This window comes from Myotis yumanensis, unplaced genomic scaffold (genome assembly GCF_028538775.1).
Source record: "Myotis yumanensis isolate MYYU_CA2020_CCGP unplaced genomic scaffold, mMyoYum1.0.hap1 SCAF_7, whole genome shotgun sequence".
Lineage (NCBI taxonomy): Eukaryota > Metazoa > Chordata > Mammalia > Chiroptera > Vespertilionidae > Myotis > Myotis yumanensis.
This window is the reverse complement of record NW_027223758.1, coordinates 63,656,769-63,673,007: the sequence shown is the minus strand read 5'-3', so window position 1 is coordinate 63,673,007 and position 16,239 is coordinate 63,656,769. Positions and strand designations below refer to the sequence as shown.

Below are 16,239 nucleotides of genomic sequence, written 5' to 3'. Positions count from 1 at the left end.
CCGGGCTAGTGTGGTTCTGTGGTTGAGTGTTGACCTATGAACCAGGAGGTTCGATTCCTGGTCAGGGCACTTGCACTTGAGTTGTGGGCTTGATCCCCAGTAGGGGGTGTGTAGGAGGCAGCTGATCAGTGATTCTCATTGATGTTTCTATCGCCCTCTCCCTTCCTCTCTGAAATCAATAAAAATACATATATTTTTTTAAGGTGATTATATTGTCTTGGCTGGCGTGACTCAGTGGTTAGAGCATCAGCCTGAGAACCAAAGGGTGAAGGGTTCGATTTGGTCAAGGGCATGTACCTGGGTTGCAGGCTCCCTGTCCCGGTTGGGGCATGTGGTAGAGGCAACCAATTGATGTGGCTCTCTCACATTGACGTTTCTCTCTCTCTCTCTCTCTCTCCTCTCTCCCCCCCGCCTCCCCTCACTTCCACTCTCTCTAAAATCAATGGAAAAAAGTATCCTCCAGTGAGGATTAACCCCCCCCCACCCCCAAAAAAGTGATTATATCTGTTAGCAAAAGATTTCTGGCTGAATTTTGCTTCTAAGTGAAAGTTTTATTTTTTTGGAAGATGAACGAGACACCAGAAAGTATTACACATTAAAAGTAATTCTTGTGATTGGTTTATTGCAGGAGGTGAGGAGTCAAAGGGGCCTAGTGCATGTGGTGTTGCTCCTCAGCCACCCAAGACGTTCCTGCTCTTGGGTCCCTTCCTCCCCATATGGGGGCACCTACTCCTCTCCTCCCGCTCCGGCATCTGCTTCACGGCCCCTTTCCTTTCACCTGGGTACCACTCCAGAGCAGAAGTGATGGACAGCCTACAAGTGCACGTGTGTATAATGCATAAGTGAACATAAGCATCTTCAAAATTCGTCATTTGCAAAGGAACAAGGCCTGCTGAGCTCCTCAAACTGCAACCCTATCCAATCGTGAATTTATGCCTGGAGCGCAACCCGGGAGAAGTCTGCTCTTCTGTGTCACCCAGCACTTGGAGCATGTGCTTGCCTACGTAGATGAGGAAGTGCCCGGCCACCTGGGCAGCGTGGGACAGGAACCGCAGCATGCTCCTGAAACAGAAGGGACAGGGACACGCGTCAGGCTTGGAGGTCCGAGCCCGTGAAGAACAGATGGAGTGGGAATTTTTCACAACCCCTTTCCCCCAAACATGCGCTCAGAGTAGGCAATGCTCACACCGCCCCCTCCCTCCCCGCCCATCCTGCCTGGGCTAGCTAACATACAGGACCCGGGAGGTTCGAGCAGGACCTGGAACTCTGCATTTCTGGTGAGCTCCCAGGGGATGCTGATGACACTGACGGGGACTACCCTTCCACTAGCCACTTCCAAATGTTGTTCAGCAGCTAGAAAGAGCTGAGTAGGCAGACTGTGCTCCTGAGAGTACACTTATGTCCTATCCTTCAGCCACTTGCTTATTCTGGAGGCCTTGGGTGTGCGAAGGGGAGCCGGTGAGCGGGGGGCGGGGGGGGGGGGTGAGATTTAAACTGCTGCATGACAATGTGAACAGCGTGAACTTCAATGGGTGCGGGTCAGGTCCGGGCCTCGGAGGGGCTGGGCCTGGGAGTGCAGAGGAGCAAGCAGGGGACAGGCCGCCTGGGGATGGGTGGTGGGGACCGAGCCAAGTGCAGTTTCCAGACCCCTCAGTTGACCCCGAAGTCTGTTACCTCACCAGGGCCTTGAGCCCTGTACACCGGAAGTCGTAGGACACTGAGTACATCTCATACATGGTGGCCTTCACGTTGAGGCAGCCGATGAAATCCTTGGGACTCAGCTTGTACAAGTCGAAGGTGACTCTTGCTATTCCTGATTTCTTCGGTTGCTGGCGGGCGGTGATGTAGTTAGTACTCTAGACGGTAAGGGAGGAAGACATGTAAAGAGCATCCCGCTATGACATGCACGTCCTGTAATTCTGGTTTTATGCTAGTTTAGACTCTGTTGGTTTAAAATCTGGTAGTGACTAAGCTGCTAATTATTTGAGGAATGTTTTTAGCAGAGCAAAATGCTTATGTGGCTACCAGGTCCACACCCCTAAGAAAGTATCCTTCCTGAATCCCCTGAGTTTGGTGGCTCCGGATGACTGTGATTCGGCGGCGGGGCCTTGGTTTCAGGACCCAGACATCAGCGAATGGCTGTGCTGTTGACACATGGTATTGAGACCCACAGTTACTTGTCTGACATGGACAGTCTCATGACTATGACACAGTCTGTTCAAGGAGAAGCAGGCAGCATTATTTCCATTTGATAAGCGGCTTCTGGGCAGAGCCTCAGAATCACATGGCTACCGTGAGGGGCAGTGTGAGAACTTTCCTAGGGTGCCCCCTCTTTTCCAGTAACCGCCCTGGGGGAATCCTGACTTCCTGGGGAAAGTTGTTTGGTTACAGTATCCACACGCAGTCTCCCCGAAACATCATAGAGCCTTCAGGTTGGGAGGAGAAAGTGTTTATAAACAGCACTGCAATATGATCTTCCCCACCAAGAGCTCTGAAAAAAAAACCCAAGAGAACAGAGCTGTCCCAGGGGACAAATGCCAGAGCCAGTGGCTACGCTTCCTGTGGGTTTGCCCCTCACACGGATCTTGCAGTGTTTAGGATTCAAATGTACATAAATCAATAGGGTTACCAAGTCGAGTGACCCTCTGGGGTTGGGAGTAGTTGAGGCTATGACTGTTAAGTTCATAATGACAATAATCTACTATATCTGAAGTTAAAACCAGTTCTCCTTGAAGTACTCAAACCCTTCATGCTGGAGCTACTCTTTCCTCCCGCACAGAACACACACAGGGAGAGATCCTGGTTGTTGCCTAATGTTTCAGGCCCAAGAGGCCCTGCAGCCTCTTTACTTTAGGGGGTGCAAACTCTCCATCATTTAGGAAACATTTTAAAAAAACAAGATTACAGAATCAAAAGGAGTTTTCATCTATAATCCTGCCACAACCCTTTTTTATTGCCTTGTGTTCCTTCCTGCTATATGAAAGCTTTTATCTTACTTTCCCTAAATGTCTTCCTTGAGTCTTGGCCTTAATTCAACGTCAAGATGTGCCAACAAAGCTAATCCGAGTGTGACCTAACCCGGGGCCTGTGGAGCTCTGTGCTGCTGACCGAGGAAGGAGGAAGAGGAAGGAGGAAATGACTGCCCCCTGACCGCTTCCTGAGCGAGCTTTAGGCAGCTACTGCCTCACAGGCTTCAGGCATTTAGACTGAAGAAGGGAGACCCCTGGTGGCTATTTCTGGGCCGAAAGTTCTATTGGCCTCACTGGTTAAAAACACACACTTCCACGTGGGGTAGGATCTATTAATTGGCTGGAGGTGCACGTTTCCACCCTGAGAGAAGATGGATGAAAAGTGGAGGTCAAGAAAGGGCTCCAGCCCAGCCAGCGTGGCTCGGTGGTTGAGCGTTGACCTATGAACCAGGAGGTCACCTGTTCAATTGCCCGTCAGGGCATATTATTGGGTTGTGGGTTGGATCCCCAGTGGGGGGCATGCAGGAGGCAGCCGATCAAGGATTCTCTCTCATCATTGATGTTTCTATCTCTCTCCCTTTCCCTTCCTCTCTGAAATCATTAAAAATTTATTTAAAAAAGAATGATGCTTTAAAAAAAGATGCAACAGTACAATCTATATTTTAAAAAAGAAGAAGAAAGAGAAGACTCCAACCCAAGCTCACATGTCACTCAGGCCACTACTAGACCGAGATGGCTTCAGGCCTCTCCTTGAACCGTCATTATTTGTATCCCATACACTCCATCACTGCCCTATACTTTAGCTCTGCATCCCAGCAATCACCCACTCCGGGGCTTCTTCGTAGAGGCTGTCCTGTGCATGTAGAATATTTAGCCGCATCTCTAGTCTCTGCCCACTAGATGCCATTAGTATACCACTGCCCCAGTCGTAAACACCAAAAGAGCTCTCAAACATTTCCTAATGTCCCCTGAGGGGCAACATACACCCCGGTTGAGAACCCCTGATTGATGAGTATCTATAGGTTCTATTGATATAAGAAACAAAGCTATTTGGGTCTTCATTAATTTTTAAGAGTGGGAAGAAAGATAAGAAAGTATGTTTCCACTCAACATAGTTGATGAGATTTATCCACATAGATGTCTGTAGCTGCACTTCATGCATTTTCACAGCAGAAGAGTATTCCAGCTGATGAAAATAAACAGTGTGTTTATTTTTATTTATTTATTTTTAAAAATATTTTTTATTGATTTCAGAGAGGAAGGGAGAGGGAGAGATAGAGATAGAAACATCAGTGATGAGAGAGAATCATTAAATGGTTGCCTCCTGCGTGCTCCCCCCACTGGGGATTGAGCTTGAAACCCAGGCATGTGCCCTGACCAGGAATCGAACTGTGACCTCCTGCTTCATAAACAGATGCTAACCACTGAGCTTGCCGGCTGGGCCAACAGGGTGTTTATTTATGTGTATTTACATGGAAGCACATGCTGGGTATCCTGTGCTGGGTTATGTCTAAGAATGGACTTACTCAGTTCAACTCCATGGGATAAAGGCAAGTTGTCTTAAATAGCAGTTGGTGGGAGCATGAGAGAGTTCATTGTTCCATATCTTAAAAATGGGAAAGGTTTAAAAGCCTAACAATACCAAATCTAATAATGGTGGGACAAGTATCTTATTGTGGTCTTATGTTTTCCTAGTCACCCACGAGGCTGCATATTTCCCTGTGTTTTGTTGTCCATTTATTGTGCAGATGCCTGTCCCTGTTTTTGCCCATTTTTCTGGTGGATTGTCTGTTGTTCCCATTACTGATTTGTGTGAGTCCTTACATTCGTGGAATACGAATCCTTTGTTGGGTTGCCTTGGAAACACCTTCTCCCCACTTGTGGCTTATTGTTTTACTTCCTTTATAGTACCTTTTGATAAAAAGAATTCTGGACGGAGTTGAATTTATCATTTTAAAAAATGGTTTGTCTGTTTGTGTTTTGTTTTTAAAAAACTATCACACCGAGAGTGCCAAGTAGGCATATATTAGATCTTCTCAGTCACATCTCCAACTGCTTTCCAGTTTTCTACTCTCTTTGTGTTACATGATAGGCACCTTCTTTAGACATATCTTCCAAGGCCTGTCTGAGTTTTCATTTACTTGAATTGCTATCTTTTGTTTCTATGAATTGTATTTATTCTTCCAAGTCTATCTAGTTTTTAAAAATTCCTTCTTGTTCCTTATTACTTTAGATTACTTTTTACATCTTTTTGAACATTTTAAGTGTAGTTATTTTACACTGTCTCTGATGATCCCATATCTGAGGTTTTGCAGGCCTGACGTTATTTCTGCATCCTCTCATATTTGGTGCCTGGAGTCCTCATGTCTTATGTTTTACTGTAAATTCACGTTTGTTGGAACTTTAGGAACAAAGATTCCCTGAGGCCTCGGTCAATGTCCATTCTGAGCCTATTTGCTCCTGCTGGTTATATGGGGGCACAGCAACCCTGGGTCACTAGGACTGCTGGGAGAGGCTGTTTGAATGAAGAGAATTTAATGAGTAAACTCCTGCCTCTGATGCTTCCTCCCTGGGTCTCTGTAAACTAAACTTTCGGCTTGGGTGGTTTTAGAATCAAGAGTCCCTATAAGCTGTAGGGACAGCTGTCTGTCAGACTCTCAGGAGAGACCGTTACATTCTCTGCTTTCTGTGGGCATCTCTAATCTGACTCCCTTTCTGTTACCCCCAAGGCCTTGTTTCCTGTCCTCTCAGCAGCCATCAAAACTGAAGCCCTGAGTCACTGAGGTCAGTGGAGGCCCACGGGCGAGACGCCTGCAGGGAGAGCCAGCTTCAGTGCTTGCTTTCCTGTCTGGATTCTGGCTCCCATAAAAAATTTGGCCTCGGAGGATGTGCCTTTCTTGAAGGACATTTAGGCATATAAAAAGATGTTTTCATATTTGCTTTACATTTTTAGTGGGAGGGTTTTCCAAGACATATAATCTATAGTTTTCCCAGAAATAGAAAACTATTCTATATCTTAACTTTTCTAAATCACTGTAGCCACACACACACACAAACACACCCCCACCCCTAATTTCATTGGCTTGCTGGCCTCCTAAGGACAGAGACAGTGAATGGTCACTGGGTCATATCTACAGGCTTTAATAGGATCGTAGCTACTTGCTGCCCAAAGCTTGTCCCTCAGAATTATTTGCTTTAAGTCAAACAACCCATGTTCACAAAGATACTACATTACCTAGAAATATCCTATATAATAAAAGGCTAATATGCAAATTGACCAAACAGTGGAATGACTGGTTGCTATGATGCACACTGACCACCAGAGGGCAGAATATCAACACAGGAGCTGCCCCCTGGTGATCAGTGCACTCCCACAGGGGTAGAGCCTCTGCAGCAGCGCTAAGGATGTCCGGCTGCTAGAGCAGGCCTAAGCCCTCAGCTGGATATCCCTGGGGGTTCCTAGACTGCGAGAGGGTGCAAGCCAGGCTGAGGGACTCCCCCCTCCCCTCTAAGTGCACAAATTTTGTGCACCGGGCCTCTAGTTTATAAGAATCTCTTTGAGGGCAGTAGATCCAGTTATTAGGGGAGTATAAAGGGTCTATTTTAAAAGTGGGCAAATCAACACCGAAATAGGGAATTCACTTTTGTAGGTAAGAAGTCTACTCAGTAGCTGGATAAGAGTGCGTTTGCTTACCGGTGTCCACTTCTGTCCTTTCTCCAAGATCATGAAGTGTGTGTTATCGCCTAAGGTCTGAAAAAACTCTTCCGTGTCCACCACGGTGCCGTCCTCCTCCAGCACCAGAGTGACCAGCCCGCTGGTGATGAGCAGGGCGTCCAGGGTCTGGGGGGGCAACACATCAGAGACACAGAATGAGCAGGGGATTCTGTTTTGACCGTTCACAGCCATGGCTTACATGATAGTTTCAGCAGAGCCGCCTGGTTTTGATAAAATGCTAATGGTCAAGATAGACCTTCATGGGGGTCTATGATTCAGTCCTGGCTTGGAAAGAGAGACGTGAAGATTTTTAAGGGAACTATCCTCTTCAGAGATTTCAATGACATGAGATACATGATTACATTTCATAACATTTATAGTTTCTAAAATTACCTACTTATTTTGACAAATAAAAAAATAACCTTGCGCCTATGATAATTAAGGAGCCTGAGTCTTGTGTGGCATATCTGAACGTCTCTCTTAGAGCCTGCATGTTGGATGCTTTTCTCACGTGCATGGGCGCCTGTGTCTAGGTTACCATAAGCCTCCATGCGAATCTTCCTTATTTGGCGATCTAGGGCATTAGATTCTTCCCTGGCTTTTATAACAAAAACCAGATTTCCAAAGTCTGCTGCCTCCCTATATTTTCTCTTGTCAAGTAAATAGTTACATTATCCACTGATGGCTGTTTTTAAGGTTTTTATCTCTGTGCCTAAATCTCTTGTGGTACAAAGATGCAATAATGTTTCCTTTCATCTTTTCACTTAGCAATGGTCCCCCCCCCCCCACCCCCCGCTTAGGCTTTTCAAGGCCACGACATGGACATTTCTGTCTCTGCGTTGGCTTAGTAGCCAAGAGCCTGGGCCTTCTGAGCCCTGGTGGGAGGCACAGTGCTGCTGGTACCTTGCTGAGCAGATCCTTCAGATTGCTTGCCATCACTCCCCGCCGGCTGCTTCGGTTGTGGTTGGAGACTCGGAAGGGGCGAGGGGACTGCATGAGGGGAGTGAGTAGGACTTTCTTAGTTTGTGAACCCATAAAAGTCAGGGGCCTGGAAATGGAGAAGAAAATTAAAATTGACATCACTTTTTCAAAGAGTCTCTGAAGAGACACACATTTATTTATCTATGTTTTGTTTTCCCAACTAGATTGGCATTTCTTTATGGACAAGGCCTTCTTTGTTGCATCTCCCATAATGCCTAGCTTAGTGCGAGGCATAGAACTTGTACATAGTATATTGTCTAAACTGAAGTTCTATAAATGATCATAAGTGGAAGTTCAACGACGCACCAAGTAGTTTGCTCAATGAAAAACTGGTTGTATCGTAAGGAACCAGCTTTCAAACGTTGTCAGTTAAGTTCCTGCTACCAGCCGTTTCAGGAGGGGCCTCTGACAGTGCGTGTCTGTGCTTCATCCCGATGCCTCATCGACAACCTGGCATTCTGGGAACAGCCTGGATTATTAGCAAGTATCGGGCCTGAAATATATTCAGCCAGCATCACATTAGTGCCTCATAAGTGCTCGTATCTGAGCACCTGCTAAGTATTACCCACTTCTCGGATGAGCAAACCGAGGGTCAGAGTGGCTTCTCAGGGACCCTGTTACAAAGGAAAAGAGGTGGGACGTCATCTCTCTGGACTTCAAACCTCAAGCACTAAGCATCAGTCGGAAGCATGAGAGGAAGAGCTGCTTCATGGCTGGAGGGAGGCAGGGTTCCCAGTTCACACGCTCAGCCTCTTTCCCTTTAGGCCACCAGAGCCTCTGCACCCTCTGTTTCCAGGGAGGCAACTGCGAGGGATGGTGCCAGGTCAGGGTCGCCAGTGGGGGCTCCCAGCAGAAGGACAAGAGCCCCTGAGTGAATGCGAGCCCGACCCAGGCAGCAGCGGGACGGGCACCAGCCTCTGAACCTTTGCCCTGATTCTCAGGAGTTAAACCAGGTCCCTGGGTTACGCAACACGATGAACAACACGCCCACATTCTGCTGAGCTGATGCTACAGAGCGTTCGCTCACAGTCTCATCCCTGCTGACCCGGTGGGCAGGGCAGCGAGGATGATCCATATTGTGCTTTACATTTAGAGCCTGGCTTTCTTCTCAACCTAAACGTTGCACCTGAAACTTAAACTCACTGGCCAAGTCCCTGTGAGGAGGAGGAGAGAGAAAGATACAAGTTCCACTCTGTGCCAAATACTATATACCTTAGCACATTGCCTAAGAACTCTACAGGACAAGCATTACAGGTGAGGGAAACGGAGGCTCGGGACATGAAGGAATTAGTAAGATCAGCCCGGCCGGCGTGGCTCAGTGGTTGAGCGTTGACCTATGAACCAGGAGGTCATGGTTCAATTCCTGGTCAGGGCACATGCCTGGGTTGCAGGCTCGGTTTCCATGGCGGGGGGCGGGGGGCAGGCAGGAGGCAGCCGATCAATGATTCTCTCTCATCACTGATGTTTCTATCTCTCTCTTTCCTTTCTGAAATCAATAAAAATATATTTTAAGAAAGAAATTAATAAGATCAAAATTGGCAAGTGCTGGCACAGGGCTTCAAATCCAGCTGCCGTTTTCGCACCATGGTGTCCGCCCTGCCAGGCGCAAACCCTCCTACAGCAGAGGGGAACCCTGGACCCCCACCGGCAAGCTTCTCCCCCAAAGTGGCGAGTCATTGCCATTGCCCACGAGGCCTTCTAGAATCTATGCCAACTGAGGCCAGGGTCTATTTGTACATTTTTTATTTCCCCACAGCACCTCACCCCCTGCTGACACATGACCTAGTCACTGAGTGAAAGATAGGCTGGGACAAAATCAGAGAAATGGGAGAACAAAGTTCATGTCTTGGAATGTTAGGTCCAGCCCTGGTGGCCAATGGCACGTCTTGTGGGCACGAACAGCTCTGACCTAGTTGCTGTGGGCCCCCATCTCCCCATAGGACACACACGCTCACACCTTAGTAAGCACCGATGCTCCGGGACCTAGCACAGCTGATTGTACAAAGTTCTTATTTCCCTTTAACTTCTGACAAGGAAGAACGGCAGTCACTTCTGGTCCTCCCTCTTCACACTGCCCTCAAGAGAGTCAGCCTTGATTTTGTAAAACAACATACAGGCTATTGTTCTTCTTACCTGTTACACAAGAACTGGGTTGTTGTTGGAGAAAAGACTTAGAGAGCACACATAAAAAATTTTTGAAGACATGAAAATTAAATCCTTCCCTTCTTTTCAAGGAACCGGATGAGTGATTTGATGTGCCAACTTACCCAAAAATCAAGACTGCCTTATATACAACGTAAAAAGGGGTTAAATGAAATGTTACACACATTTAACCTATTTAACAAATACTACACGAGTGCTTACCTGCTGCAGCTAAATGAACAGCAGGGCGGACGAGCTACCACATGAGCAAAGAAATTCAGGGCGGGGCAAAGGCAGGTTTACAGTTGTGAGCACGGGAAACAGAGTCTATTCTTGCATTATTATTTATTGTTGTATTATTTTCCATACAAACAATTACAACCCCCCTTTGTCCCCACCCTGTATATTAATCTAACTCACTTTTGATTCTCTTTCAGTAGAATAATTTACGTCACTGGCCATTAACACAAGGCCTAAAATATGTTGCCACCTCCCCCTCAATTTCTTAATATATCAACGTTGAAACGGGAGCACTAGAAGCCTTAGTATTCTGCTTTTAGGTACAGCACACCTCAGTCACCTCGAACTCCTGGGAAAGAGCAGGCAATCATAGGAAGCAGGAAGGGAAACAGCGTACTAGGAGGAAAGAAACACACAAGGAAATATGCTTTGCTGTTCAAGGAAATAGATAATTTCGGAGAAATCAAGTCAATAAGAGAAGCCAGACTTCATAGAATTAATCTTGAAAACTGTGAAGGGACATATCTTTCAGAAATGAGGAAAACAGAGTCTTTGGATTTTTCCTCAAGGGAACTGAACTGCGGAGTCCTCAACGTACATAAGTGTGTGAAATAAAGCAACAAACACACTGACAACGGAGGTGAACTCTACTCCAGGAAAAAAAGCTAAACCCCACAGGCCCCAAGAAAGAGCCTTTATCTGGCACCCCGTTGATTGATGTTCACGCTGAAAGTGCCAGAGGAGAAGGCAGGCCCAGGAACGAGGTTTCTCACAGCCAGAGAGAAACATGTTGGTGTCAGCAGTGCTGAGGGTAAGACACTGCCCAGGAACTATTCAGAGTGAAACGATGACAGAGGGAACCCCACACTTCACTGCTAGGTGGAAAAAGAGGAATCCATATGAGGTAATAAAGCACAGTCAGGGGTGGGATACAAGTCAACTGAGCAAAAGCCGCCAAAGCCAATGGTTAAGAAGGGAAGTATTGATGGCAAATCTAGGAACGCAGAGAAATGAGGCAGCGTGGGAAGTCTTCGTCAGCCCTGGCGAGGTCTCCACGAGCAGTAGAAGTGTGCTTGTAGGAAACTCGGTTCCTTGCTTATGTCCCTGAGACTACTGTGGTAGAAATGTGTACTGCAATGGCCGCTAGACAGAGAGCTCCTTGTTCAAGAAAAGGAAAGATGTCCTAAACAGCTACAAAATCAGCTGTTTTGTGCAAACTATGATACATCAGCTTTATAAGAACTTCAGAGTTGGCATGAATGTTATCACTGACAGGACACAAAGACAGGGCCGGCTTTCTCTGGGACGGCACACACCTGCGGACATCCTTGAAGTCCGGAGTGTGCGACGAGACTTCAGGCTGCTTTCATTATGACGGCGGCCTTTGGTGATTGCTCATGGTTAATGAACTAAGGACTGGCTTAAGATCTGATCATTGCTTACACGTAGCTGATCTTTGAAGAAGATGTGATTAGGTTACTTCCTTGGCTAAATTCAGCTATTTGCTAACAAAAGACAGAGTTAGGACATCGCCTACCAGCTAGTTTAAATGAAGGCGTATCCAGAGGAGACAGAGGTCCCGCGAGACCATAATTACAGATGTGGCAGTCACCTGGCTCACATGGATCTTTAGCCTGGTTTTTAAGAAGGGCCCGGAAGAATGTTGTGTTCCTTTCAACAATCTGATTGTTTTCTTCCTGTTTAGTTTGGAAGCAGGTAGATTCCAAAGAATTATAGTAGCTCAATTTGGAAGCAGGTTGATTCCCAAGAACTGTGGCAACAGTGTGTCCTGACCAATAGCCAATCACAGCGAGAGCTTGCCAAGCTCAGCAGGAACATGTTTCAGGAGATAAGATACTTCCTTACCCTTTGATTTGCCAATATTTCATAAGCCAGTGGCTTCCACCACACACTTGACCCAGTGGAAACCTCACACAGATACATTTTGGATTTGGGGACACTGTTGCAGGGGTCAGGGGCAAGGGCAGGGCCAGCCTCAGCTCTGCAGGTGTGGCCTCCTCCTCCTGCTCCAGGCAATGCCAGCGCCAGCGCCAGCGCCAGCGAGGAGTCAGCGCCCTCTCACCCATCCCTGAAACAGCTCACCAGCTCCTCAGCGCTCTGAGGAACTTGGAGAGTGGGTGTTTGGATGTTCCTGGGAGAAAAGTTTGGAGGATTCACTCCAACCTGTTCACAGTTGTTACGTCTGGGGGTGGGAGTGTGGGGTGGGTGGCACTGGAAAGAGAAGAAAGACAGGAAAGGAACAAAGGGCTTTACCTTTATGCCTAAACCATGTTAGGGAAGAAGCAGGAGTCAAGTCTATTTCTCACCTTCCAGGATCCCACCACTTAACTTCCTTTTTTTGTTGTTATTTGTTTGTTTGTTTTAAAAGAGAAAGCCAGCACAGTGCACACTGACCACCTGTACATCTGGGCAGCTGTTTTTCTAACCTTCAGTATTACACACAGCTGCTGTAAGGACCCAAGTTCAGAGCCTATAGGTCAGACTGGTTTTGTAAAGCGATTCTCCCTCCCTTTCTCTCAGCCTGCCCTTACCCCTCGGTACAAATGGGATCCATTATCTCTGAAAACCTGCACGTTACGGTCCTCAAGGGCGCCTCCATCCTCTTCAAAGCACTTTAAAGATCTTCAGAGAAACATGATCTCTCCTTTAAACTTACAAAGTTACTGCCACGCAGAATCGTTAGAGTTTATCAGCAGGGACTGGGTTGGATGTCCGGATGTGAAATGAACCCAAGACAGGGAAAGGAGTGGAGCTGGGCCAAGAGGCTGCGGGGCGAGCGTTCGTTCGGGCGCACCCGGGGCCGGCCAGCCCTCCCACTGGAGCCACAGCCCGCGCTCGCCCCCGGGTAGCCTGGGCCGCCCCGGCCGGCGCTTCTCCCCACGCCCCAGCTCCCGTCGCGAACCGCAGGACCCCGAGCAGCTCTGCCCCACGCACCATGGAAGTGTCGTCCTGGGTTCCCGGGACGGCGCCCTCATCTGTGTCCGCTGCTAAGGCAAGAGATGCGGCCACCCCCGCACTGACTACTGTCACCTGTTCCGCGGACGCCCGCGCACCTCGGGAGGCCACACCTGACACTTGCAGCCGGAGGAGGGGAGGGCGCGCGCCAGGGGCGCGGGGGAATGCGGAGCCGGGGCCTCGGGGAGCGTGGGGATGAGGGTGTAGGGGGGAAGGGGTCGCGGAGGGGAGGGGATGAGGGCTCACGGGGTGCCGGGCAAAGGAGCCTGCGGGGCACACCGGGATTGGCGTGGTGCTGAGTCTGCTAATGCGGAACTCGCCTGATGAGGGCTCCCGCGTAGTCCCGGGCCATCTCCATAGTTCGGCGCCGTAGCGGGCAGCGACCTCTACCACCGCGCGCCGCCTCTTAAAGCGCCGCCGCCGCCCGCCCCGCCCCGCCCCGCTCCGCCTCCGTCTGACCACGAGGGCGAGGGCCTTGGCACTGGGCTCCCCTCGAAGGTCGTCGGTCGTCGCTTAGTGCTGGAGTCCAACCCCAGCGTGTCCAGGGGTCCCCAAAGGTGTGGACGGAGTCGGCGAAGAAGGAATGACATGAAGACAGCCTTCAGTTGATCAGCAGCCTAGTCAGGACCTCTAGCCAGGATCTCCAGCCAAAGTTCTGGTCGGAGTTCTGGTTAGGAGCTGATGAGGATCTGATGAGGATCTGATGTTTATTGTCTTGTTACATCCGTATTTATACCCGCCGATTTTAATCCTGTCAATTTCTATTACAAAGGTTAGGGCGTTTCTTATCTCCATTCCAGGGAGTAAAGATTATGTAGCTTAACTACCCGCCTGGCACTTAATTAAGGGGTTGTATCACCTCCCTAACCTCAGGGAAAGATCCCCACCTGGGGAAACAACCTTTCTCAGAGAGGTGACCTTGGTTAAAACACATGGCACTAAGGAGAGCAAACATATTAAGAATAGTATGCTATATACGCCAGGTCCATTGAAACATACGCTGTGCAGATGTTTCTTTCCTGCAGCGACTGTGTCAAGCAGCAAGGATGGACCGGCTTCCGGCAGCTTAGCATCTGGGGGCGAGCCGGGGTCCAGAGCCTTCGGGCCCCTCCAGGGAGCGGCTCTCCGAGGCCGCGGCGCCGACGACCCTGGACCCGACGTGCTGCACGGGCCACTTGGTGGTCGCGCGTTTGTCTTGCGCTTTCTGGAGGCTGGGGCCATTGAGGACAGCCTCAGCCCCGACCCCCGACGGAATGGCCTGGGCTGTGGGCAGGCGGAGGCGCTGTTTAAACCCGGGCCACAGCGGGAGAGTGAGGCGCAGGCCGCGGTGCGCATTGGGGACCCCCAGGCCGCGCCCAGCCAGCGCTGGGGCTGGCCCTCCAACGCGCGGTTCTAAGTTCCTTGCAGAGGTGAGGACCTCGCTGCAGACACTCGGGCTTCCTTCCCGTTAGGTCGCCTCCGGCTGCATCTGGACTTTCCGGGGTAGTAAGAAGGGCATTCCGAGTGAGGGAGTACCGGACCGTTTGGGCTTCATTGACAATCTTTTAGCTGTAGGCAAGGGACTTGCTCAGAGCAAGGAAGGGAAGAGGGAACCGGCCAGGGCTGAGGAGCCTTGCTCCATCTCCCTCTTGCACAGATGTCCCTACGGGAAGGTACAGCTCCGCCTGTTTCTGAGGAAGGGGGTAGGGGTGGCGCTTCCCGGGGGTTCAATAGAACCCTTAATTACAAAAGCGAAGCAGAGGTCTCTTGAGCAGGTTAAGGACTGGAACAGACCCCTAACTCCAGCCCTTTAAAAGATGCAGACTCCCGCACATAATCAAGTGGCTGGCTCCTCGGTCCTAGCACTGCCTGCCTACGGCGAGCTGTGTTTCCTAAGCTCGCGTCTGCCCGCTCAGCGGGGTTTCAGCACATTGACTTGATCGCGTCCATCGCGCCCACTTGTGCTTGCCCTCCTCCTTCACTGAACGCACAGGAACAAGCGCGCACTTCTTCCCCTTCAGGTCAGGCTGCCAACAAGCCTCATTTGAGTTGCAGGAATGCTGAAGCCAAAAGCAATTTCCTCCCAGAATCCTGGACCCCAAGGGCCTGCTGGGAACTGCCCAGCTCCAGGGCTCGTGGCGGGGGGGGGGGGGGGGGGGGGGGGGGTGGGGGGGGGGTGGGGGGGGGGTGGGGGGGGGTGGGCGTTTCCTGCCCAGAGCCACTAGGGCTGGACCGGGTGTCAGCTGCCCCCCACGGACACCCTGCTGTGGCCTGAAGGTTTGTGTTCCCCACTCCATTCCAACCCCAATGCCCAGTTTAATAGTATTAGAAGGTGGGGCCTTTGGGAGGTGGTTAAGTCTTGAGGGTGGAGCCCTCCGGAATGGGAATAGCACCTTATTAAAGCAGCCGAGAAGAGGTCCTCAGCACTTCAGCCACGTGAGGACTCGGCGAGGAGACAGCCAGCTATGACCCAGGAGGCGTGTCCTCACCGGCCCGCCTATGCTGGCACCTGAGCTTGGACTTTCAGCCTCCAGAACCATGAGCAATACATTTCTGTTGTCTATGGGCCACCCAGTCTATAGTATTCTGTTAGAGCAGGCAAATCAGACTAAGCTCCCCCCCACCCAATTTGATAGATGAGAAAATGGATCCAGTCAATTCAAGTCAATTCATCTTTTAAAAAACCTCTTATTGTGAAAAATTTCAAATATAAAGATATTACATGAGCACCCTTACACCCAGTGCCTGAATCCAACCACTGTTAACATTCCGACATATTTATTTTTTATGTATATTTTTATTTGAACCCCTTCACATAAAGTCCTTCAACTTGCATCTCTGGAGAAATATATGCTATACACTATAGTGACATTATCACTCCTAACCAAATGAAGATGATCTCATAGCACCCAATAGTCTGTGGTGAAGCTCCCCAACCATTCTGATTTATTGACACCTTATGTATAAGGCAGCATACCCATGCCTGAGACGCAGTGTATTAGACCTGGAGCAGCGAAGGTCAAGATCACCGATGATTCTCACACACCAATAATCAGTCAGGGCAATGGGTGCTATTCGTTCACTATTCCTAGGGCCTAGAGAGGCCTCCGCTGTTAGAAGGCTTGTTAATGGCTGAATGAATGAATGAGGTCCTATGTTAGCAGTAACATATGAATGCAAATTGCAAAGGGAACAACAAGTAATTGATTTTGCTAAAAGGTGATCAGGAAGGGCCAA

General features: G+C 49.3%; 1 protein-coding gene across 1 annotated transcript; it reads right to left on the bottom strand.

The window, feature by feature from the left end:
• Positions 1-602: 602 nt before the first annotated feature.
• Positions 603-13,408, bottom strand: CIDEA (cell death inducing DFFA like effector a). The gene is made up of 5 exons (XM_070420686.1): positions 13,344-13,408; positions 7,588-7,732; positions 6,664-6,810; positions 1,675-1,856; positions 603-1,062 (listed from the first exon to the last, which is right to left on the bottom strand). The coding sequence occupies exons 1-5, from the start codon at positions 13,379-13,381 to the stop codon at positions 915-917; spliced, it is 660 nt and encodes a 219-aa protein (XP_070276787.1). The 5' UTR covers positions 13,382-13,408; the 3' UTR covers positions 603-914.
• Between the last annotated feature and the right edge of the window lie 2,831 nt (positions 13,409-16,239).

Excerpts from the sequence above, each read along its gene's own strand:
- CIDEA (XM_070420686.1), bottom strand. The coding sequence starts at position 13,381 with ATGGAGATGGCCCGGGACTACGCGGGAGCCCTCATCAG. Across the intron at positions 1,857-6,663 it reads AAGGACAGAAGTGGACACCG|AGTACTAACTACATCACCGC; the intron begins GTAAGCAAACGC and ends CTTACCGTCTAG. Across the intron at positions 1,063-1,674 it reads GGGCTCAAGGCCCTGGTGAG|GAGCATGCTGCGGTTCCTGT; the intron begins GTAACAGACTTC and ends CTTCTGTTTCAG.